The 23,413-nt window shown below is 43.8% G+C and overlaps 1 protein-coding gene across 3 annotated transcripts in view; it reads left to right on the forward strand.

The window, feature by feature from the left end:
• The first annotated feature begins 1,544 nt into the window (after nucleotides 1-1,544).
• The window catches only part of LOC147013647 (sulfhydryl oxidase 1-like), a 52,866-nt gene continuing 30,997 nt past the window's right edge, over nucleotides 1,545-23,413 (forward strand). The window contains exons 1-5 of one of the 3 annotated variants that reach the window (XM_085855717.1): nucleotides 1,545-1,978; nucleotides 10,763-10,863; nucleotides 15,501-15,549; nucleotides 18,804-18,909; nucleotides 21,386-21,476. In XM_085855717.1, coding sequence (XP_085711843.1) covers nucleotides 1,708-1,978; nucleotides 10,763-10,863; nucleotides 15,501-15,549; nucleotides 18,804-18,909; nucleotides 21,386-21,476 — 618 coding nt within the window. In that variant the 5' untranslated portion in view covers nucleotides 1,545-1,707. Of the gene's footprint in view, nucleotides 1,979-6,212; nucleotides 6,233-10,762; nucleotides 10,864-15,500; nucleotides 15,550-18,803; nucleotides 18,910-21,385; nucleotides 21,477-23,413 lie in introns of those variants that run through there. The other 2 variants (XM_085855718.1, XM_085855719.1) reach the window with 2 other exon arrangements.

The following is a 23,413-nucleotide window of genomic DNA, read 5'->3' on the forward strand; positions in this document are numbered from 1 at the left end:
AGTGGGCGGAGTAAATTATTTCAAGGTGGAGTTGAGGGTTGAGTGGGCGGAGTCAATGATTTCAAGGTGGAGTTGAGGGTTGAGTGGGTGGAGTAAATGATTTCACGGTGGAGTTGAGGATTGAGTGGGCGGAGTAAATGATTTCACGGTGGAGTTGAGGGTTGAGTGGGTGGAGTAAATGATTTCACGGTGGAGTTGAGGGTTGAGTGGGTGGAGTAAATGATTTCACAGTGGAGTTGAGGGTTGAGTGGGTGGAGTAAATGATTTCACGGTGGAGTTGAGGGTTGAGTGGGTGGAGTAAATGATTTCACGGTGGAGTTGAGGGTTGAGTGGGTGGAGTAAATGATTTCACAGTGGAGTTGAGGATTGAGTGGCTGGAGTAAATGATTTCAAGGTGGAGTTGAGGATTGAGTGGCTGGAGTAAATGATTTCGAGGTGGAGTTGAGGATTGATTGGGTGGAGTAAATGATTTCACGGTGGAGTTGAGGATTGAGTGGCTGGAGTAAATGATTTCACGGTGGAGTTGAGGGTTGAGTGCGTGGAGTAAATGATTTCACAGTGGGGTTGAGGATTGAGTGGCTGGAGTAAATGATTTCAAGGTGGAGTTGAGGATTGAGTGGCTGGAGTAAATGATTTCAAGGTGGAATTGAGGATTGAGTGGCTGGAGTAAATGATTTCAAGGTGGAGTTGAGGATTGAGTGGCTGGAGTAAATGATTTCAAGGTGGAGTTGAGGATTGAGTGGCTGGAGTAAATGATTTCAAGGTGGAGTTGAGGATTGAGTGGCTGGAGTAAATGATTTCACGGTGGAGTTGAGGGTTGAGTGGGCGGAGTAAATGATTTCGAGGTGGAGTTGAGGATTGAGTGGGTGGAGTAAATGATTTCACGGTGGAGTTGAGGGTTGAGTGGGCGGAGTCAATGATTTCAAGGTGCAGTTGAGGGTTGAGTGGGTGGAGTAAATGATTTCACGGTGGAGTTGAGGGTTGAGTGGGCGGAGTCAATGATTTCAAGGTGGAGTTGAGGGTTGAGTGGGTGGAGTAAATGATTTCACGGTGGAGTTGAGGGTTGAGTGGGCGGAGTAAATGATTTCAAGGTGGAGTTGAGGATTGAGTGGCTGGAGTAAATGATTTCGAGGTGGAGTTGAGGATTGAGTGGGTAGAGTAAATGATTTCGAGGTGGAGTTGAGGATTGAGTGGGTAGAGTAAATGATTTCGAGGTGGAGTTGAGGGTTGAGTGGGCGGAGTCAATGATTTCAAGGTGGAGTTGAGGGTTGAGTGGGTGGAGTAAATGATTTCAAGGTGGAGTTGAGGATTGAGTGGCTGGAGTAAATGATTTCGAGGTGGAGTTGAGGATTGAGTGGGTAGAGTAAATGATTTCGAGGTGGAGTTGAGGATTGAGTGGGTAGAGTAAATGATTTCACGGTGGAGTTGAGGGTTGAGTGGGCGGAGTCAATGATTTCACGGTGGAGTTGAGGGTTGAGTGGGCGGAGTCAATGATTTCAAGGTGGAGTTGAGGATTGAGTGGGCGGAGTAAATTATTTCAAGGTGGAGTTGAGGATTGAGTGGGCGGAGTAAATTATTTCAAGGTGGAGTTGAGGGAATGCTTGTTCATACATTAGCAGAGAGGAAGATTGTCCTGGATGGTGAACAAGGACGGGGTCGTGTTGATAGGATTGTCTGAAACCCTTCTCGCTTCTCGACCAAGCGATCATGGCTCCGTCACCTTCATTATCGGTTCCCAAGTCCCGCATCGCGCTCCTCACGGCGATCGTTACTGCCTTGTCCGTTTCGTCCTTTCCTCTTCCCTGTGGTGCAAGTCTTTACCATGCTGACGACATGATCGTCATCCTCGAGCCCTCGTCCATCTCCGAAAAGCTCAATCACTCCCAAGGAATGTGGATGGTTGTGTTCTATGCTTCCTGGTGTGGACATTGCATCGACTTCGCTGTGACATGGAAGGCTCTGGCCCTGGACGTCAAAGGTTGTTGTTTTCGTTCCGACATGGTTCACATGTTGTTGTGTTGATTGTGCGAATGAAGTTCGTTGTGGTCAGACTTTCGTCCTGATTTTATCAATGTGAAACATTATCATTTGTGGGTGTCATGGTGATGCTGTGGTGGGGACGCGGCACTACTTCCTCTCCGAAGTTTGTGGTCAAGTTGAAGATGGAGCCAATGCGGTTTGGGCTAACTTACTGTATTTCAGTAAATACACCCAAAAAAACCTTCCGTTGCAGCTGCACTCCATGTTTCCATGTGGGGAGTGGTGGTGTGCTTTGTGTGCAGTGAATGATCGTGGTGGGCCGTGCGAGGGTGGGCGGTAATCATTTGACATAGTTGGATTGGTGGTGGTGGTGGTGGTTGTCGGTTTAGATGGGTAGCGAGGGGGTGGGGGTGGTGGTGGTGGTCGGTTTAGATGGGTAGCGAGGGAGTGCGGGTGTTCGTGCTCGTGGTCGGTTTAGATGGGTAGCGAGGGGGTGGGTGGTGGTGGTCGTGGTTGATTGATATATATATATATATATATATATATATATATATATATATATATATATATATATATATATATATATATATATATATATATATATACATATATACATATATATATATATACAGTATATCGAAAGGAAGGGGATTGGTGGTGGTTGATAGATAGATTGGTAGGAGGGTTGGTGGTGGTTGGTATGTGGTTTGTGGTGGTAGGTAGATTGACAAATGTTTGGTGGTGGTTCCTGGTGACCATTCTGTTGGGCCAATGTCAATTTGATCATCAGTCAAATGTTGATCCGTCATTGATGGATGAACAGCCAACGATGTCAATGTGTGAATGCTCATCCTAAGCCTGATGTTGGTCCAACATTGCTGCATAGTCGGTCATCAAATGTGTGGTGGTGGTAGGTAGTTGGGTTGGTGATAGTTGTACTGAGATATATGGTTAACGAGGGATGGATGCATTGATTTTTGTTTTCATTACTATTTATTTATTTCCATACTGATGGTGTAGTTATGGAGGTAGTGGTCTGGAAAGACCATTGAGGAATAACCACAAAGGTATTCACTGTGATTAGTATCCATGCGGTTGTGTTTTCGTTGGTTAAAGGCCGGCGATCCATGTGGTTGTGGATGTGTCGGTTAAAGGCCGGGGATCCATGTGGTTGTGGATGTGTCTGAGGGCTCCATGTGGTTGTGGATGTCGGTTAAAGGCCGGGGATCCATGTGGTTGTGGGTTTGTCAGTTAAAGGCTGGGGATCCACGTGGTTGTGGATGTGTTGGTTAAAGGCCGGGGATCCATGCGGTTGTGGATGTCGGTTAAAGGCCGGGGATCCATGTGGTTGTGTAGTGTCAGTTAAAGGCCGGGGATCCATGTGGTTGTGGATGTGTTTGGGGGATCCATGTGGTTGTGGATGTGTCAGTTAAAGGCCGGGTATCCATGTGGTTGTGGATATGTCAGTTAAAGGCCGGGGAACCATGTGGTTGTGGATGTGTTTGGGGGATCCATGTGGTTGTGGATGTGTTTGGGGGATCTATGTGGTTGTGGATGTGTCAGTTTAAGGGCGGGGATCCATGTGGTTGTGGATGTGTCAGTTAAAGGCCGGGTATCCATGTGGTTGTGGATATGTCAGTTAAAGGCCGGGGAACCATGTGGTTGTGGATGTGTTTGGGGGATCCATGTGGTTGTGGATGTGTTTGGGGTATCCGTGTGGTTGTGGATGTGTTTGGGGGATCTATGTGGTTGTGGATGTGTCAGTTTAAGGCCGGGGATCCATGTGGTTGTGGATGTATCGGTTAAAGGCTGGGGATCCATGCGGTTGTGGATGTGTTTGGGGGATCCATGTGGTTGTGGATGTGTTTGGGGGATCAATGTGGTTGTGGATGTGTCAGTTTAAGGCCGGGGATCCATGTGGTTGTGGATGTATCGGTTAAAGGCTGGGGATCCATGCGGTTGTGGATGTGTTTGGGGGATCCATGTGGTTGTGGATGTGTTTGGGGGATCAATGTGGTTGTGGATGTGTCAGTTTAAGGCCGGGGATCCATGTGGTTGTGGATGTATCGGTTAAAGGCTGGGGATCCATGTGGTTGTGGATGTGTCGGTTAAAGGCCAGGGATCCATGCGGTTGTGGATGTGTTTGGGGGATCCATGTGGTTGTGGATGTCTCAGTTAAAGGCCAGGGATCCATGCGGTTGTGGATGTGTTTGGGGCATTCATGTGGTTGTGGATGTGTCGGTTAAAGGCCAGGGATCCATGCGGTTGTGATTGTGTTTGGGGGATCCATGTGGTTGTGGATGTGTCAGTTAAAGGCCGGGTATCCATGTGGTTGTGGATATGTCAGTTAAAGGCCGGGGAACCATGTGGTTGTGGATGTGTTTGGGGGATCCATGTGGTTGTGGATGTGTTTGGGGGATCCGTGTGGTTGTGGATGTGTTTGGGGGATCTATGTGGTTGTGGATGTGTCAGTTTAAGGCCGGGGATCCATGTGGTTGTGGATGTATCGGTTAAAGGCTGGGGATCCATGCGGTTGTGGATGTGTTTGGGGGAACCATGTGGTTGTGGATGTGTTTGGGGGATCAATGTGGTTGTGGATGTGTCAGTTTAAGGCCGGGGATCCATGTGGTTGTGGATGTATCGGTTAAAGGCTGGGGATCCATGCGGTTGTGGATGTGTTTGGGGATCCATGTGGTTGTGGATGTGTTTGGGGGATCAATGTGGTTGTGGATGTGTCAGTTTAAGGCCGGGGATCCATGTGGTTGTGGATGTATCGGTTAAAGGCTGGGGATCCATGTGGTTGTGGATGTGTCGGTTAAAGGCCAGGGATCCATGCGGTTGTGGATGTGTTTGGGGGATCCATGTGGTTGTGGATGTCTCAGTTAAAGGCCAGGGATCCATGCGGTTGTGGATGTGTTTGGGGCATTCATGTGGTTGTGGATGTGTCGGTTAAAGGCCAGGGATCCATGCGGTTGTGATTGTGTTTGGGGGATCCATGTGGATGTGGATGTGTCAGTTAAAGGCCGGGGATCCATGCGGTTGTGATTGTGTTTGGGGGATCCATGTGGATGTGGATGTGTCAGTTAAAGGCCGGGGATCCATGCGGTTGTGATTGTGTTTGGGGGATCCATGTGGATGTGGATGTGTCAGTTAAAGGCCGGGGATCCATGCGGTTGTGGATGTGTTTGGGGCATTCATGTGGTTGTGGATGTGTCGGTTAAAGGCCAGGGATCCATGCGGTTGTGATTGTGTTTGGGGGATCCATGTGGATGTGGATGTGTTTGGGGCATTCATGTGGTTGTGGATGTGTCGGTTAAAGGCCAGGGATCCATGCGGTTGTGATTGTGTTTGGGGGATCCATGTGGATGTGGATGTGTCAGTTAAAGGCCGGGGATCCATGCGGTTGTGGATTTGTCTGAGATCTCCATGTGGTTGTGGATGTCAGTTAAGGCACGCCGCATGTGTTCCCATTGTTCACTTGGCTGAACAGAACTTTTGTGGACACACAATGCTGCCAGCTGGTGCTGAGATTGCTTTTTGTTTGAAAATGTCATTCCCACATTTGTAATTGTAGCATTTTTCCCAGTCCTCTTGAAGAGAATGTTTGGAAGTATTGAATTAGCCCTTTGGATTTAGCTTCTCTTATGTTGTATCGATGAGATTTTAAAAAGGGATGAAAATGTGAGAGTATAACTGTTGGGCAAGTCTCATGTTTGTAACACAGGGTACGCAAACCGAGCTTGGTTGTATCGATTGTGCTGTGAATCAGTGACAGAACCAAAACATTGATTGTCATGAACAAGCACCGTTCCCACTACTGGCTGCCTGCTCTGTTTACCACCACCACGAGTTTGCCCTCGTGTCTGTACTTGCGTCTCGAGAAAGTTTGCTCAGCAATCTGATTTCTGATTTCATTTTCGAACTGTACAAAGATGAACCCCCTCCACGTGTTTCTCAGCACATCCGGTGATTCCACGAGCCGCTCCATGGTATTGTGTGCGGTTTCAAAGCGACAATGTGATTTTATTTGTTGTCGCCGTTGTTTACGACTACTCCTTTAAAAGCATTGGTAGCTCGTTCAGGTGACGCACCGATTTCATATGAAGAAACGTGTTTTATTTACCTTTAACAGGGTGACATATACTGGAACATGATCCAGAAGTATTGTGCTGTGTGATGAACCTGGTGGTGGTTCCTCTTGAATTGGACGAGTTGTCGCATCACGATATACCGTAAAACCCAAAGGAAGCAGGTATTATTTGGGATATATTTTTGTTGCAAAATATCCTGCAAAATGTTTATTTCATGATAATATTTTTTTTTCTTTGTAAAAAAAAAAAAAGGCGACAGAGGGTTCAACTGCCAATGGAGCAACAGATACGATAAGCAGAGGATTAATGAATGAACAAACGAGAGAGGGGGTGAGAGAGACTGACTGCAACATACATGTAAGACTGTTTGGTTATGAGGGGTTCAGAGGGATAAAGGGGATCAAAGGGTGGAGAACTCCTTGTGAGCCAACGGCCATCCGTAGCTGGTGTCCAACTGTGTCTGTGGACATCCTCCTGCAGTCGGGTACCTCTCTCTAGGAAGTTGGTGGCAGGATTTGCACTCCGGCCACAGTAAAACCCTTCATTCCGCAAAGTACACAAAAAAAGAAAACGCGAGGAAAACTAAAAACCCACTCGGTGGGAGTACCTCCTGTGCAGCTGCTCTTCACAGGGCAGCTCACCGGATGATGGGATTGGGGAAAAGCCTTTGGAACCCCCATTCTTTTATGACAGGAGGAAAAGCACGGGGTAACCTTCCTGTGTTAGATTGCATTGGTGTGTGCCATGGTGATGCTGAAGTGTTGTCCAGGAGACCGTAGTCTCCTCGGGTTAACCTGAGGTGGTCCCTTCTGGTGGGTGCCTGGAATGTCCTATCCCTTAGAGAGGATGATCACCTATGTCTGCTATCATTTGAGCTGAAGCGTTTAAACATCAGTATTGCAGCACTCTCTGAGGTTCAGACACCGGATATTGGCGAGATCATGGCGGGTGGTTACACCTACTATTGGTCTGGTCGCTCTGATGGTTACCATGCCCAAGGAGTTGCTGTAGCTGTGTCCAATAAGGTGATTCCAATGATAATTGAGGTAACACCGGTCAACGAGCGTATTATGAGACCGGATTTGTCACTCCTTGAGTGTCAATCCTCTGGTTTCTGTATATGCTCCGACTGAGGCGAGTGACCTCACCGTGAAGGACAAATTTTATGCCACGTTCAAGTCTGGTTGATCAGTGCCCCAGGCGAGAAACTCTTCGAGTCTTGGGGGATTTCATTGCATCGACTGCAACTGATAGGGATGGTTATGAGACGTGTGTTGGTCCCCACGGGTCTGCAACTGAGAACCAGAATAGCACTAAGTTCCTTGACTTTCCAAGAAGTCGTGGACTTAGGGTGGCTGGTTCATGGTTTCAGCGCCCACAAGCTCATCACTGCACTTGGTATTCCAACGCTGGCGGTGTGGCAAAGGAGACTGACCACGGTCCAGAACTGCAGGATCTGCCGGAGTGCTCAGTTCCTAAATACCGACCACAGGCTTGTAGCAGCAACTCTCAAGTTGCACCTTAAATCCAGGAGAATGGTACCATCCCAGCATAGGCTGGATGTTGGCAAGCTCAAGGATGAGAGGGTAGCTGAGGAGTTTGTAAACATGCTGAGTCGAGATTTGAGGAGTCTGGGTGCTTTGGGAGGTCCTGAAGAGTTGTGGAGTGCCTTCAAGACCACCGTCCTTGATGTTGCTGGAGGGCAAAGAAGAACTTTGTCTCTCAAGGGACACTGGATACCATTGACCAGAGTCGCATGGCCAGGCTGAATGGCAGAGCTGAGCTGTTCAGGGAGCTGAGGCATAAAACTGTACGTGCGCTGAGGGCAGGCAATGCGGCCTATGTACGAGGAATCTGTGAGGGGGTAGAGCATCACCTGTGGTCAAGTGATTCTCGTCCCGCTTGCAAGGGAATTCGCGCATTGGGTTCCTCCAAGCCCATCCCTCGGTGTACTGCAGTTAGAGCGGAGGGTGGAGGGCTCTTGACAGAGGAGTCTGAAGTGAAGGCCCATTAGGCCAGTTACTTTGAGCAGCTGTACCAGGCTGACCCACCAGCTGTCAGGAGTGTTGCTATCCCTGTTGCCGATCCTCCAATGAACTGTGATCCACCTTCATTTGTGGAAACAGGCTGTGGTGAACCAGTTGAAATGGCATGAATCTCCTGGGATCTGTGGCATCCATGCGGAACTTCTCAAGGCTGGTGGAAATGCTGTACTCGTGTCATTGTATGCAGTTATGTGCTCTGTCTGTAACACAAGCATCATTCCAACTAACTGGAAGAGGGGCCTTGTTGTCCCTCTCTGGAAAGGGAAGGGTGATCGCCATGACTGCTCCAGCTACCGAGTGGTGACACTGCTCTCGGTTCCGGTCAAGATCTTTGTTCGGATAATTCTTGATAGGGTTCGCCACCATCTACTTGAGCACCATCACCCAGAGCAGTCAGGCTTTACACCAAAGAGGTGAACGATTGACCGTATCCTTGCTCTTTGGGTCCTCACCGAACGCAGATGAGAGTTTCGGCAGGGGCTGCTTGCAGCCTATGTTGATCTTTGTAAAGCGTTCGATTCGGTGAATGGGGATGCCCTCTGGAGGATTCCTGGTCTTCGTGGGGTGCTACCAAAACTGATTAATCTGATGTCTGAACTCTACTCTGGTACTGAGAGTGCTGTGAGGTGTGGTGGCTCCATCCCTGACTTATTTCCAGTTGTTACTGGAGTTTGTCAGGGGTGTGTACTGGCTCCCACACTTTTTAGCACTTGTTTGGACTGGATTATGGGGAGGATGTCAGAGAGATCAAGCAGCGGTGCTTTGTTTGTGAATGTCAAGATCTCTGACCTTGATTTCGCAGATGATGCAGTCATCTTTGCAAAGACTATAGATATCCTTTTGGGGGCCTTGAGGCACCGAATGAGGAGTCGGAGCCACTGGCATTATGGGTTTCCTGTGTCAAAACTAAGATCCAGGTTTTCCAATGCATCTTGGATGGTGCTATCTTGTGTGTATCTGTTTGTGGTGTTGATGTTGAGGTCACGGAGAGATTCGCTTCCCTTGGCAGTTGTCCGCATGTTGTGAGCCAGAGGTCAATAGATATCTGGGTTGGGCCTGGGTAGTCATCGATTTCACTGGATCATGGGGTGTGGCGCCATCAGTACCTATGAAGGAGGGCGAAAGTCCTAGTCCTTGGTGTGTCACAAATAACAGGAAGACTTGCACGTACACCAGAAATGCCACCATTACCAAAACTACTTTATTGTGCACATGCGCCGACTGATCATGGCAAATGTATTGTTCACGGAAGTGCAGATGCAGCATTGTGATACATCAGTGGTGACTTGTGGTGCTTTTTGTTTTTTTTAATCCGATATTAAAAAGCTAATAAAAACAGTTGTGCTTTGGGTGCAATCCCCAAGTGAGAATGTCGCTTCCATCCGGAGGGATCATTTTAATTGCTTCAGCCGTTATTGTGCTCGGTATGATGACATTAATCAACAATTCTGAGGATTAACAAATTGGTGATCTTGTGATCTCTCGATCTCGTATTTTAGCGATGCATTCCTGCATCCTTTTCATTCCCTATTAGTTATGAAAACTCTTGAGAATAAAATATATTTTTAAAATATGCTTGTGGCTTCACTCCAGCGTAGTTTTTAAGCGTATCATCTTGTACACGTTTGAATGATCGTCCATCTCCCCCCCCCCCCCCCGTTCCATCCCTACTATCGTACTCAATGATAATTGAAAGGAAATTACAAAATACGAATTGGACTGACTAGTTCAGTTTTGTGTCTGTGCTTGTAGGATATATTATGGTGTTAAATGTATCAACATTTTGGCTGATTGGAATGAGATTCACATTCAAAATGTTCACTTGCAATCCGACCTTTTTCATGATAAAATATTTTTGAAGGTATGGATTTTTTTGGGTGGGTAGGAGCAGGGGGAGGGGGGAGAGGGCTTGTTTGGCACATCGATGTATGTTAGGCCCTTTTTCCATTTATCAGTGACATTGCTGGGCGGTAGGAAAAGTTTACCATCCCTGACGCAGTGCAGCAGTTAAAGGTATCGCTGGTTGTATATACCAGGTGAGAATTTTAAGAATTTCAAGCAATCGTGAATGTTTAAGTGAAATGTTTTTCATCAGTGTAAATTGTATCATTTTTATTTTTCCTTTATATATCCTATCCAAATACTGTACCGCTATAATAGCTCATTGGTGTACTCTTCTGCGAGCTTGGTTTGGGTTGATTGCTAACTGAATAACATTCGCCTGCAAACTGTCATTCTAGCGCTTTGCAGATGATGGTGCATAACTTGTACACTGTCCTTTCAGAAAGCATACATGCCAGCTTGTTAATATCCTGTCACCCACTTGGGAGCTTGAAGGTCCCACATTACTTTTTGAAGACTGTAGACAACTGTGAGCTTGTTCCATGGCTAAATAGTATATTTTCGACATGGATTTGGAGGAGGGAGGAATAGGCAAACCTCCCGACATTTTTCTCACACAATAAACTGCTGTGTTAGCATGTAGAGACCTTTGTATCCAAATACTATTGTGCATGAAGAGAAGGTACGAGTACATGATGCCGGCGATGCGTGCCCTTGGTGGAGCGAACGGGTGTTTTCTTTGGAGGCTCGATGGAGCATGTGCAAAGAGCGTGTTAATGTGCATCTTTGTGCGTTTTTTTTCAGATTGGAGGCCATTGGTGAATCTCGCAGCGATGGATTGTGCTGACAAGGCCAACCGACAAATCTGCCGGGACTATAATGTCAGGCAATACCCCAGCCTTCGGGTATGCTCTGTCTTCCCCTCCACCAAAACAACGTTCAACGGTGATGGATGTCTTGGCTGATGCTGTCGCTGTTATTTCGCTCCTTGATTTGAACTAGCACCGGCTCGGTTTATCCAATAATGAAAGCAGAAGAGTAGGATTGCGGAATGTAACAATTGCTTTGTGTTTCCAAATGTACTCATTTCTCAAACGGCTTCTTTGTTATTGAAATTCAGGGTGATGTAATTTAGTCAGCAGGCCAACAGTCACCCCCAGATTCACCATTCCGCAGCGTCGCTCGACGTTGCTCTTTAGTTTTGAACCGGGTAGTAAAGTTATAAAACGGGACTGAGATAGGGCACCTATGAAAGGTGTTGAACAAAGGCGTTTATGGGTTTACTACCGAAACTGAGATTTTCTTGTTGTTTTTTTTTGTACTCATAGTCAAGGCTCATGGAAGAGCGAGAATACAGAACAGATCAGGGTGCGCAACATAACAAAACGAACAGCAGAAAGAGAAGAGGAAACGCAAACAGCAGGGCCGAGGGAGAACATCGATAGAGAGGAAAAGAGGAAAAATAGATGGAGATACACAAGCAAGGGATGCAGGTAACGATGAGGATTAAGGGCATTGGTGGCATTCATCATTTGGGGGCCCCATGCTACATGCAATACCAGTAGTGGCCCAGTGCAGCTCCTGCTCGCTCTGTCAATCTGTCATCACACTAAAATACCCAATTCGGCGTCTGTCTTTGTCTGTCTGCCTGCCTGTCTGTCTGTCTGTCTGTCTCTGTCTGTTTTTTCTTGACTCGGTCACTGCTTATGCAATTTCAACCAACTAAACTTGGCAAGATGACTGTGGGTCACAAGACGAAGGTTGCAGCAACTTAATTTGCCCCCTTCACCAGGAGTTCCGAAGGTGGGGCAATGGAAATTATCTTTGTAATTATATACCGTACACTGCCACTTCTGGTGGTGGTGGTGGTCGGAGAGGGTATCCTTACTATAATTCACTAACAGGTGTTTGTGTATTTTATTTGTTTGTGGGTTTGTTTGTCGCATTTCTTCTACATTTCTGGTCCATTGACATCCAGACTTGCTACATAGGATCAGCATGACCCCAATTAATGTATAGGGGTGTTTAAAAAAACAAAAAATTCCTGGTGGTCTTGGGAGGGTAAGGGGGGGGGGTGGATACAAATTCTTGATGTAAATGTGTATCATGTAGCATCACCTCCAGGTAGGGGAGGGTATTACAAGTCTCCACCATTTACAGTCCACTGTTGCTGTCCCCACGCTTTACAGCACAGTGCGGTGTTTTGAATTATTAGCAGTAGGTGTGTTTTTGCTTCATGCACGTAACCAGGGTGAATATTTTTATTTTTTTGCTTACACAGAGCTGTCACTTGCCTATACATGCCCAAATTAAGGTATGTGTCAGAAGAACGCGTTCCATGCTTGGAAAAAGTTCCACGCTTCCATGTAGGGCAGGTACTCTGATACTATTAATAATAATATTAATAATAACATGAAGAACAATAATAACAGTGCAATAATTGGCGATAAGAAGTCACCCCTCTTCGCTCCTGTCGCCCGAAGGGAGTGGTTGTTTCTTGTCGGATAAATTTCAACTCGTTTTATGCTCCTCGATCTCACCACCAGTTGTAAAGATAAATTCACAAACACACAATGAGTGTGTATCTTGTCACTTTATACATCTTCAACATAAATTGCAGAAGAAACGATGAAAATAAATACGAATACTATGAAATGTACAATTGCAAATTATGTTTCAAAACTACCAAATTTTTCAAAGAATTATGCATCAAGCAACTGTCTCTCATTTTTTTTTTCTGGGAGAGAGGGGAAAGAAACATCCCCAACAAATGGAACAATAACAAAAACAATACTTTAACGTGAGCTAGCTATACAAGGGCAATATGTGTGCTTCTCTCAGTCTCTTATGTTAAGCTATTTTTTTTCACTTTTCAGCACCACTGGGGTAGTTTTGTTTCATCCTTGGGACAGGTGCTCTGACACACTTCTGATTTCAAAAAACCGCAACGTTCTGCCGTGCACATGGGTTTGTCCATTTACTAGTAAGGGGTTGTTTTGTGATCGTACGATAAATTGTGGTGTGGATTTGCTTAAACTCATCAATATGTATTAACATCGATATGTATGTATCAAGCTTATGGGTCTCACTATCTGCCATGACCTTTCCTGGGAAAGCCACATCTCAAACCTCGCCTCCAAAGCCAGTCGCCGACTGGGAATCCTCCATCGTGCAAAGTCCTTCCTTGGCCCACCTGAGCTCGTGACCACTTACAAAGCTTGTGTCCGCAGCCTGGAGTACTGCTCTCCACTCTGGGCTGGTGCTCCTGCCTCCCACCTTTCTCGGTTTCACGCTGTGGAAACCAAGGCATTTCAGATCATTGGCATCTCCCGCAATGAGGCTGAGTCTTTGGGCGTCTCACTCTCTCACCGCAGGCTGGTCGGTGGTCTTTGTCTGCTACCGTCTCCTCCCAGCCTCCCCCCCTCCTCTCTCTGCGATTTGTCCCCACCATATTTCCGCAGGGCGCTCAAGGTCTGCCAACAACCCCCTTCTAGTAAAATTACCAAAATCACGAATAACTGCTCACCTTCACTCTTTCATTCCTCTTTTTCCCGCCTTTGGAATAAACTCCCTCACTCTATTCAATCCCATTCTTCCCTCCAGGCCTTCAAAACAGCTGTTCACCACCACCTCTTATCATCCCACATCCAAATCCTCGATCTTTTCTACCCCCGTTAATCCACCCAAGCCCACCTCCTTCAAATTCCCTGCTTTCCTTCCTGAAAGTCCCTGTAATATCCATCTTGCATTCCCCATGTTCCCCACCCCATCGCTTTCCCTTCCACAGATCTCCTAATGTCTCTGTTCCCCACTGTTTTGTCCTTCCCACTCACACCCCTGTTGTCTCATGCCCCCCTTGCTGTGCATTGTGTGTTAGCTCTCACACGAGCCTCGATAAGGTATACAAAAAAAAAAAAAAACATTAGGAATTACACAAATTTTATTGTGATTATTTTTGCATTTCTATACATTAGACGTATTTATGATTTCACTTGCTTTCTCAACTAACGTCACCCCTGAATTTTGTAATATTACTGTCTCATTAAACATCAATGCCTGGTATTTGCGTCATGGTTAGGGTGGAGGGCTTGGGATCCTAGGATCCTGAGTTCAAATCCCCCGTGGCTGTTGAATTAATACCAGGTGGAGTTGACACTGCCTGTCATCCTTCCGATGTCGGCAAAATGAGTGCCAGCTTGCTGGTATCCTGTGTTGGAGTGGCGACCCTTCCAGGATTGTGTCCAATAGCCAAGGAGACTGCTTAGGTAGCACCAATGCTCTGCACAGAGGATGGTCCCAATGGATGGATGGATGGATTAAACATCAGGGAAAAACGTTATTAATCCATCATTATATGACTGTGCTTTCTTTCCTTGAGGTGGAGCATTCCCTTTGTGCTGTGTTGATTGTTGATATGTTTTGTCAGCAAACTGAGACCCCACCCTCAGAGGTGCCCCTCAAAAAATTGTGAACAACGATCAGTCGTGTGGGGGCCCCTCGTTATCTCTGGGCCCCATTCAATTGCATGGGTTCCATAGCACTACCACGACCTCTGGGTAGGGGAGAACGCATGGGGTGAACAAGATTGATACTGAAGCAAAATTTTTGAGAGGGTGGGGGAGGGGAGGGAGTGGTTTAATGGGTGTAGAAAAGATCATGGTTTTGAATGGGGGGATGATTTTTGAAATGGTGGTGAACAGCTGTCTTAAAAACCTGGAGGGAAGAGTGGGATTGAAGAGAGTGTGGAAGTTGGTTCCACAGGCAGAGAAAAAGAGGAATAAATGAGAAGTGAGCAGTTTCTGCATTTAGGCAGTTTCACCAGGAGGGGGTTGCTGGTGGAGCACATGCGACCTGCAGATACCTGAGAGGGGGAGGGGGGGTGGGACAAAGCATGGAGAGGTCAGAGGGTGCAAGACCAGAAAGGAAGCAGAGACATATTCTAAGTTTTTGACCACTTTGTGATTTTTGTCAAGGTCTGAAGAAAGGGGAGAGGCTGCTGCCTGTCTATCAGAAGGATGAGGGATGTCAAGGCAGAGTGTGGCGTCATCAGCAAAGAGATAATTAGAAGGACACTCGGTAGAGCGCATACCTACGCCACGTAATGCTTGATCCATGAGAACATAGTGAAAAATCACTTAAAAAATTATCAGATCCGTATCCGGATCTTCACCAAAATTGAATCATTTCTTCCTTGTCCATACACCCAACATATCCACTACGTTTCGTCCAAATCCGTGCACAACTTTTTGAGATATCCTGTACACAAACAGACAAACGTACAGACAATCACACAGAAAAGGGGTGAAAACATAACCTTTGCCTGTAACATTGTGCCTACCTGTAGTAGTTGTGCATAAATAACTAGTCGATGGCCTGCTGGATGTCGTACTTTCACTTAAGCAACTAGAGTGCTGATTTTTAAATTGAGGATGGTTGTAAAGGAGTTTATCTATTGAAAATGTGGACAAATAATCGACAGCCCTTAGTTATGTTAACATTTCTTGGGTCCCCCCCCCCCGCCCCTTTCCTTCTTTCCTTGCAGTATTTTAAGCCCATGTCAAATATGTCATCAAATGGGGAGGAATACGCAGGTAAGTGGTGGTTTGTTGTTATGTGCATGTTTTATTGTGTCGTACGCATCTCGTAGTTGGGCCGTGATGCTTAGACAACGATATGCTTCTGATACGCTTAGTCTGTGGAACAATTAGCTGTCGTTTAACTAATTGATTAATTATTTTGCGAAATAATGTCAAAACTGGATTGCCACACCATCTTTTCAATCGTGTGTTTTTGACAATTCCCATCTGAATATGACATGTACTCTGACATTTTACAGAAGCAGGCCAATAGATTCAGAGGTATACATCACTAAGGTTAGGCAATGCTTGGAGAATGAACAGCCAATAATGAAACAAGATGGTCATTGTGCAGAGCATGATACTTGAGAAATCCCGAAAACAAACTTGACCATAAAAAAATACATGTTCGTTGAATTCAGTGAACTGATGTGCAAATGCTCTTCAAATTTCAAGTCAATCGGATGAAAATTGATGATCTTAGGGTCCTGAGTTTGAGCTCCGTTTAACACCAGATGGGGTTGACTCAGACTGTCATCCTTCCGAGGTCGGCAAAATGAGTACCAGTGTTCTGGTATAGGGACACAGCATCAGCGGCATAGTCGTGCCCCAACAAAATGATAGCTGCCCTGCAGCCAAGCTGTTAAAATCTCCTTGCAGACCACAACTCAAGTTAGAAGCATCTGATGTTGTTTATCCTCTCACTCCCTCTCTCCCTCTCTCCGTCTCTCCCTCGACCTATCTCATATCACTGAGATCAAACGTAACAGTGGGTAGACATCTAATGGATGTGGCGGCATATCCATTATCCATCCATTCATCCATTCGCATCAAATTCTATGTTGTACTTTATTTTCCACTTGATTTTATACATGTGCACAGAGGGAGGTAAAAAAATTCCACCATGTTTACATCCGCAATAACTACATGGACCTTTTTAGTGGTGAAAAAATTGTTCGCGTTGGATTTTCGTTTTTTGAGAGAATCCTGAATGTGGTAATAATTTAAGCCTCTTTATTATCGCACGTGCGTAGCGCAAAATGGGCTTCGGCAATTGGTTCACTCTGTCTCTCTGTCGGTCTACGATTGAGGAACTACTTAATTTCAATTGAATTATATATTTTGAAAATTGTAGACCATCGATCGGAACACGAACTGCAGTTTAGCAGTACTTTTGCTCTGAATTTGGCAAATTGTACGGAATCTCGTCCCGGTCGCACATGTGCACGGAGGAGTAAGGGAATTTTGTTTTTAACTCTCTCTGTCTGTCAGGCAGTCAAACAAAATTGAAAGTCATTCCAAATAGGAAACGTACTGTTTTTATGGACGTCATAAAGGACACAAACAACAGGCACAAAGAACGAACGTAAGGTGTTCAATAAAGTGGTGTATTAGACAGAAGGTGCATCAACAGTGATAAACTTCTCAGGGTGGGGGAACTGAGATTCTTCTTGTTCTTGTTCTTGTTCTTGTTCTTGTTCTTGTTCTTGTTCTTGTTCTTGTTCTTGTTCTTGTTCTTGTTCTTGTTCTTGTTCTTCTTCTTGTTCTTCTTCTTGTTCTTCTTCTTGTTCTTCTTCTTGTTCTTCTTCTTGTTCTTCTTCTTGTTCTTCTTCTTGTTCTTCTTCTTGTTCTTCTTGTTCTTCTTCTTGTTCTTCTTCTTGTTCTTCTTCTTGTTCTTCTTGTTCTTCTTCTTGTTCTTCTTCTTGTTCTTCTTCTTGTTCTTCTTCTTGTTCTTCTTCTTGTTCTTGTTCTTCTTCTTGTTCTTCTTCTTGTTCTTCTTCTTGTTCTTCTTCTTGTTCTTCTTCTTGTTCTTCTTCTTGTTCTTCTTCTTGTTCTTCTTCTTGTTCTTGTTCTTGTTCTTCTTCTTGTTCTTCTTCTTGTTCTTCTTGTTATTCTTCTTGTTCTTCTTCTTGTTCTTGTTCTTGTTCTTCTTCTTCTTCTTGTTCTTCTTCTTTTTTTTGTTCTTCTTCTTGTTCTTCTTCTTGTTCTTCTTCTTGTTCTTCTTCTTCTTGTTCTTCTTCTTGTTCTTCTTCTTGTTCTTCTTCTTGTTCTTCTTCTTGTTCTTCTTCTTGTTCTTCTTCTTGTTCTTCTTCTTCTTCTTCTTCTTCTTGTTCTTCTTGTTCTTCTTCTTGTTCTTGTTCTTCTTCTTGTTCTTCTTCTTGTTCTTCTTCTTGTTCTTCTTCTTCTTGTTCTTCTTCTTGTTCTTGTTCTTGTTCTTGTTCTTGTTCTTCTTCTTGTTCTTCTTCTTCTTCTTCTTCTTCTTCTTGTTCTTCTTCTTGTTCTTCTTCTTGTTCTTGTTCTTGTTCTTTTTCTTGTTCTTCTTCTTGTTCTTGTTCTTCTTCTTGTTCTTCTTCTTGTTCTTCTTCTTGTTCTTGTTCTTCTTCTTGTTCTTCTTCTTGTTCTTCTTCTTGTTCTTCTTCTTGTTCTTCTTCTTGTTCTTCTTCTTGTTCTTCTTCTTGTTCTTCTTCTTGTTGTTCTTCTTGTTCTTCTTCTTGTTCTTTTTCTTGTTCTTCTTCTTCTTCTTGTTCTTCTTCTTCTTGTTCTTCTTGTTCTTCTTCTTCTTCTTCTTCTTCTTCTTCTTCTTGTTCTTCTTCTTGTTCTTCTTCTTGTTCTTCTTCTTGTTCTTGTTCTTCTTCTTGTTCTTCTTCTTGTTCTTCTTCTTGTTCTTGTTCTTGTTCTTGTTCTTGTTCTTGTTCTTGTTCTTGTTCTTCTTCTTGTTCTTCTTCTTGTTCTTCTTCTTGTTCTTCTTCTTCTTCTTGTTCTTCTTCTTGTTCTTCTTCTTGTTCTTCTTCTTGTTCTTCTTCTTGTTCTTGTTCTTCTTCTTGTTCTTCTTCTTGTTCTTCTTCTTCTTCTTCTTCTTCTTCTTGTTCTTCTTCTTGTTCTTCTTCTTGTTCTTCTTCTTGTTCTTCTTCTTGTTCTTCTTCTTCTTCTTCTTCTTCTTCTTCTTCTTCTTCTTCTTCTTCTTCTTCTTCTTCTTCTTCTTCTCTCACAATTTTGCCTCGTCCTTCTTCTCAAGATTGCACAGAGTAAGGTGTTCTATGAATTCTCTACTTTATTTATTTATTTATTTTATCTCCACCGCCCCCCTCCCCTTCCCTTTTTGTTAACTGATGACTGCCGACTACATATTTTGATTGCGTGGGTAATGACATAAATATCTTGTTGGGAACATGTGCATGATTTCACTGTTCATTTCATTGTTTGAATATGGCTTTGTAACTGCAAATATGAGATAAATTTATTTTCAATGCCTGATCCCTCTCAATCAGGTACCTCAAGAAGCCGTGTTGGTTTTCGGCACACCATTGTGGACCACATCACCAATGACTTCGACGATGAAGCATTCCCTGTTTTGCAGGCTTTTGAACCATTGATGTAACACTCTCGCTCACCACATTACGCTCTGATTTCATTCCATGAAATATTTACATACATCACTGCATTTCAAAATGCTCACCACATCCACGCTCTCTCTCTGCACTTCAAATGTTAACCGGGAGAGGACAGAATGATGGCTCTTTCATTTTCAACTCTCCATCACCCTTTCATTTTTGTGGCATATCCAAGAAGTTTGGTAATGACTATCAGAAGGCAGTATATCTGATGTGAAGCTACCTGTGGTAGGCCCAGAGCAGGTGAAGAGCTCTCCCATCTTTTGCGTAACATACACACACTGGTTTCCACCTTCAGTGAATTTTGTCTTTTTATTTTACTTGCCGAATTTATATTTAATTTTAAGGATTATTTTTCCTCCTAAATTACTATTTCATTATTGTTAGTATTATTGTTATTAGTATTATTAAATTATTATTGTTATTATTTTCAACATTAAAGGCTCCAGTCACGGACTGTATCATCCTTATTGAGACTAGGCTTTAAATGAAACTAAAAAAAACAGAACTGAATAAATATGTGAGTGAAGAGAAGGAAAGATAATGCAACAGTTTTTGAGGAACTGGAAAACCTGCCTTTTGAAAAGGGCAAGGTTATAATTATTAACCTCCGCCATCGAAGATGGATGGAGGTTACTGTTTTCACCCCTTTCTGTTTGTTTATTTGTTTGTGAACAGTATTACGGAAAAACTCCTCGACGGATTTCGATGAAACTTGGTGGGGGGGGGGGGGTTAGGTATGGTCCAAGGATCATGCCATTAGATTTTGGACTTGGTCCAAAATCCAATATGGCTGCTATGGTGGCCAATTTGAAAAAAATTTGAATTTTTTTTTTTTTTGCATTTCTACATGTTTTAAGTGATTTCCAACCCCCCCTCCCCCAAAAAAAAAATTGTTAGAGAAAAAAAAATGTTGGAAATCTTTTTTTAAACAAAATTGCGATTTTTTTTTTTGATTTTTTTTTGCATTTCTACATGTTATAAGTGATTTCCAACAAAAAAAAACATGCCAAAATTATAATTGCGGCTGATTTTGGAACTTCAGGTGGATATACCCACGTAAAATCAATTTCTGTCTCAAGGAATCTGGTTATGACGAATGAATTAAGTATGTAAAAGGGAAAGTTGCAAACTATAACTCTGTGAGCACTGTTGACGTCAAATTGAATGAATAGGATATCAGGTTCACTTGAGTGACCCAGCAGTATTGGCGGCGGAGGTTTTGCACTCTACCGAGTGCTCCCTCCCCCTCTAGTTAGGAAAGACATGAGAAGGTAAAGAAAAGATGAACAGTGTGGTTGGGAAACACATTTAATGTGCTATTAAAAAATTAACTCGACACCTCTCATCCATGTCAGCCTCCGGTTATATCAGAACAAGCTGATTTGTCACACGGTCACAGATTGTTTTACCTCAATATGGGGCCGTTCAAAAAATTACGGAACGCTGTTTTTTTTTAGGGGGGCGGGTACTGTACATGCTGATGGGCTTGACTAAACTTTACGAACAATCTTTATTCGGCATTGATTAGATTTTTCGGGATCGCTCTTCATGAGTAACACTCGACCCAAACAAAGCCAATGGAAATCTGACACAACAAACCCTACCAGTGTATAATCAGCAGAGGCCTGCAGGCCTGATGTCTTCGGCACACCAGAAAACCAAGATGACGGCCATATTCTTTTGGCTGGGTGCCATGGTGGGTGAAGTGAAGCGACAAATGTGGGTTGGGTCCGACAGCTGTCCGACCAATAGGTGCACTTTTCAAAAATTGACTCCCAGCAAAAACCACAACAACAACCACACAAAGCTCTTGTAGATGTGTGACACGTCGCAGGTAAACATGTAGTGGAATGTCATGTTGAGTTGTCAACATACAAATGCATTTGGTTATTTGCAGAACAAAAGATCATTGATAAAAAGAAGGTAGAGTGTAGGAGACGAGGACAGAACCCTAAGCGACACAGCTATTGGTCGGAAATGAGGGAGGTTGAACCATCAACAATGATTGAGATAGAATGGCCTGACAGAAAGCCAGCTATGAGAGAGTGGAGTAAAGGAGTAAAGCTGAAAGAAGGAAACCTGGAGGTCAGATCCTGGTATCACATGTTGTCAAAAGCTTTCTTGATATCAAGGACAACAACAAATGATACCCCAAAGTCTCTGAGAGAAGAAGAGCAGATGTTCATGCACTGTGCATGTGCCAATCTTGGGGTTACTTTCATGTAAGGAGGCCTTCATTCTTGTTGCTAAGGTATGCCACATATTTTTTTCAACCTGGTTTGGACAAACTGCTTCAGTCTTGATGATTTGAAAAAAAAAAAGATTATCATTGTGTTACATCATTGCCTTGATTGTGGACTCGAGTTGTTGCTTCATAAAGCATAATGATTACATTTTTATTGATATCTTTCTTTCTTTTAACACAACCTTCCACATTGTGTTTGTATGCGGTCTAGTGAGCTGGATATCGAGGATTTCTTTGCGCATCATCCAGAGCATTATTTGGCGCTGGTTTTTGAGGCGGCTGGGTCCTATGTGGGCCGTGAGGTGGCCATTTATTTATCTTTCTTTCCCTTTTCCTCTTACTCTGTAGCCACTGTTAACACAGTAAATTCGTTTGCGGAAGTTGTTACAAGAGGATCGAATAAAACTGAAAACGACGACCCGGTCAGCATTCGTTGGAGTACCATGAGAGCATTGTTTACATTGGAGACCGCCATGTTGTTAAGTGATGCCGAGCACTCCATTCTGTTGGCGTGCTGACTTGAGCGCTTGAAATCAAGCAAGCTGCTTGGCAAGGGATAGCAAGCGGCTTGCCAATGGAACAAATGCCAGGTCATGCTTTGAAAAGATCATAAGATTAAAGCACCATCGTGCAAAGCCAGCCACTTGATGGTCAAGAGTACAGTATCCTGGTGAGAGCACCGGCATGAGACCCAGAGAAAACTTGGATTATATTGCAATATGTGGAACGGTTTCTTTGTATTACATATGGTAGTCCATGTTTCAGCCAGTTTTCTTCGAGAAATTAGAGCACTTGAAAATCGATATTTTTTTCGGAGGTCCACTTTTATAATGGCCCTAATTATGTAGCTCCAGGTAACTTTGAAGTTTCAACAAGCGTCCCATTTTTCTCTTCAAAATTTCACTAACTTTCATCCAACAGTTCATAAGTTATGAGCCCTCGTGTTTGACTATTTTGCGACCAGAGTTGAAATTTTTCTATGTCCAACTTTTTGGGGTTTGCCCCGATGAGCAAAAACTAGAAGGGCACTCGGTAGGGCACATACCACCACCACGCAATGCCTGATCCAGTAAAACACATCAGGCCCGATCACTTTTTCAAATATCATGATAATATCGTTTTTCATGATAATATCGTCCTATCAATGGTGAAGAATCACTTGAAAAATGAATCAATTCTCGTGTCCAGATCCGGATTCGGATCTTCACCAAAATTGCACCAATTCTTCCTTGCCTCACACCAAACCTGTCCACCAAGTTTCATCCGAATGCGTCCACAACTTTTTGAGATACAAACACACAAACAGACAAACAAGAAGATGTGCAGAGCATGATACTTGCAAAATCCGGAAAACAAATTTGACCTCAAAAATAATTGGAGGTTGAATTAAATAATCAAATATGCAACTCCTCTTTAAATTTCAAATGAATTTGATGAAAATTGACAATTTTAGAAATTCGGTCTATGTTGACCTTTTGGTCTATGTTGACCTCAAAAATGATTCACTGGTTGAATTCATTAACCTGAAATATAAATCCTCTTCAATTTTCAAGTCAACCGGATCAAAATTGAGGATTTTAGAAATCTCATGTAAATTGTTGACCTTCGGTCTATGTTGACCTTTTGACCTTTTGACCTCAAAAACAACATGCTTCTTCCTTATGACAAACTCTACGAGGTGATGAAGTTTCGTGAAGATCGGATAAAATTTATGACCTGTAGGTGATAAACAGACAAACAAATAGACAGACAGACAGACAGAATAACAAAATCGACTAACCAATATACTTGAAAAATCTTCGATTTTGCAAGTAACAAAACAGACAAACAGACACAGAGAGGTGAAAACACAACCTCCTCACCTTTGGTGGCGTAAGTAATAGCTTCCTGGGGACCGCTATATGTTGTGGAGCGACGGTTTCACAGAACCGCAACAATACATTCAGGCCTTTCTGTCGTCGTATTTTTACCACGGGCTTCTGCAAGTTATAGTCTAGAAGCCAAAATCTGTAGCTAGCCTAGAAAATAGGTTCGCTGCTGATTTCATATTAGAATGGTGCAACTGGTGTTTTTGAAGAGTCTAGGCATGACCAAGTCTAGTTCCACTTGTTGCCAAGTCTGCATCTGAATATTATGGCCGCCATGACAGTAATCAAAATGGCCGCCATCAGATTTAGTCTTTTTCTTACTGCAAATTGTACTAGCCAGAAATTTGTCATGATTGTGAAATACCATGTAA

The sequence above is a fragment of the Eptatretus burgeri genome, chromosome 14 (genome assembly GCF_056783735.1).
Source record: "Eptatretus burgeri isolate ZD-2024b chromosome 14, Ebu_testis_v1, whole genome shotgun sequence".
Lineage (NCBI taxonomy): Eukaryota > Metazoa > Chordata > Myxini > Myxiniformes > Myxinidae > Eptatretus > Eptatretus burgeri.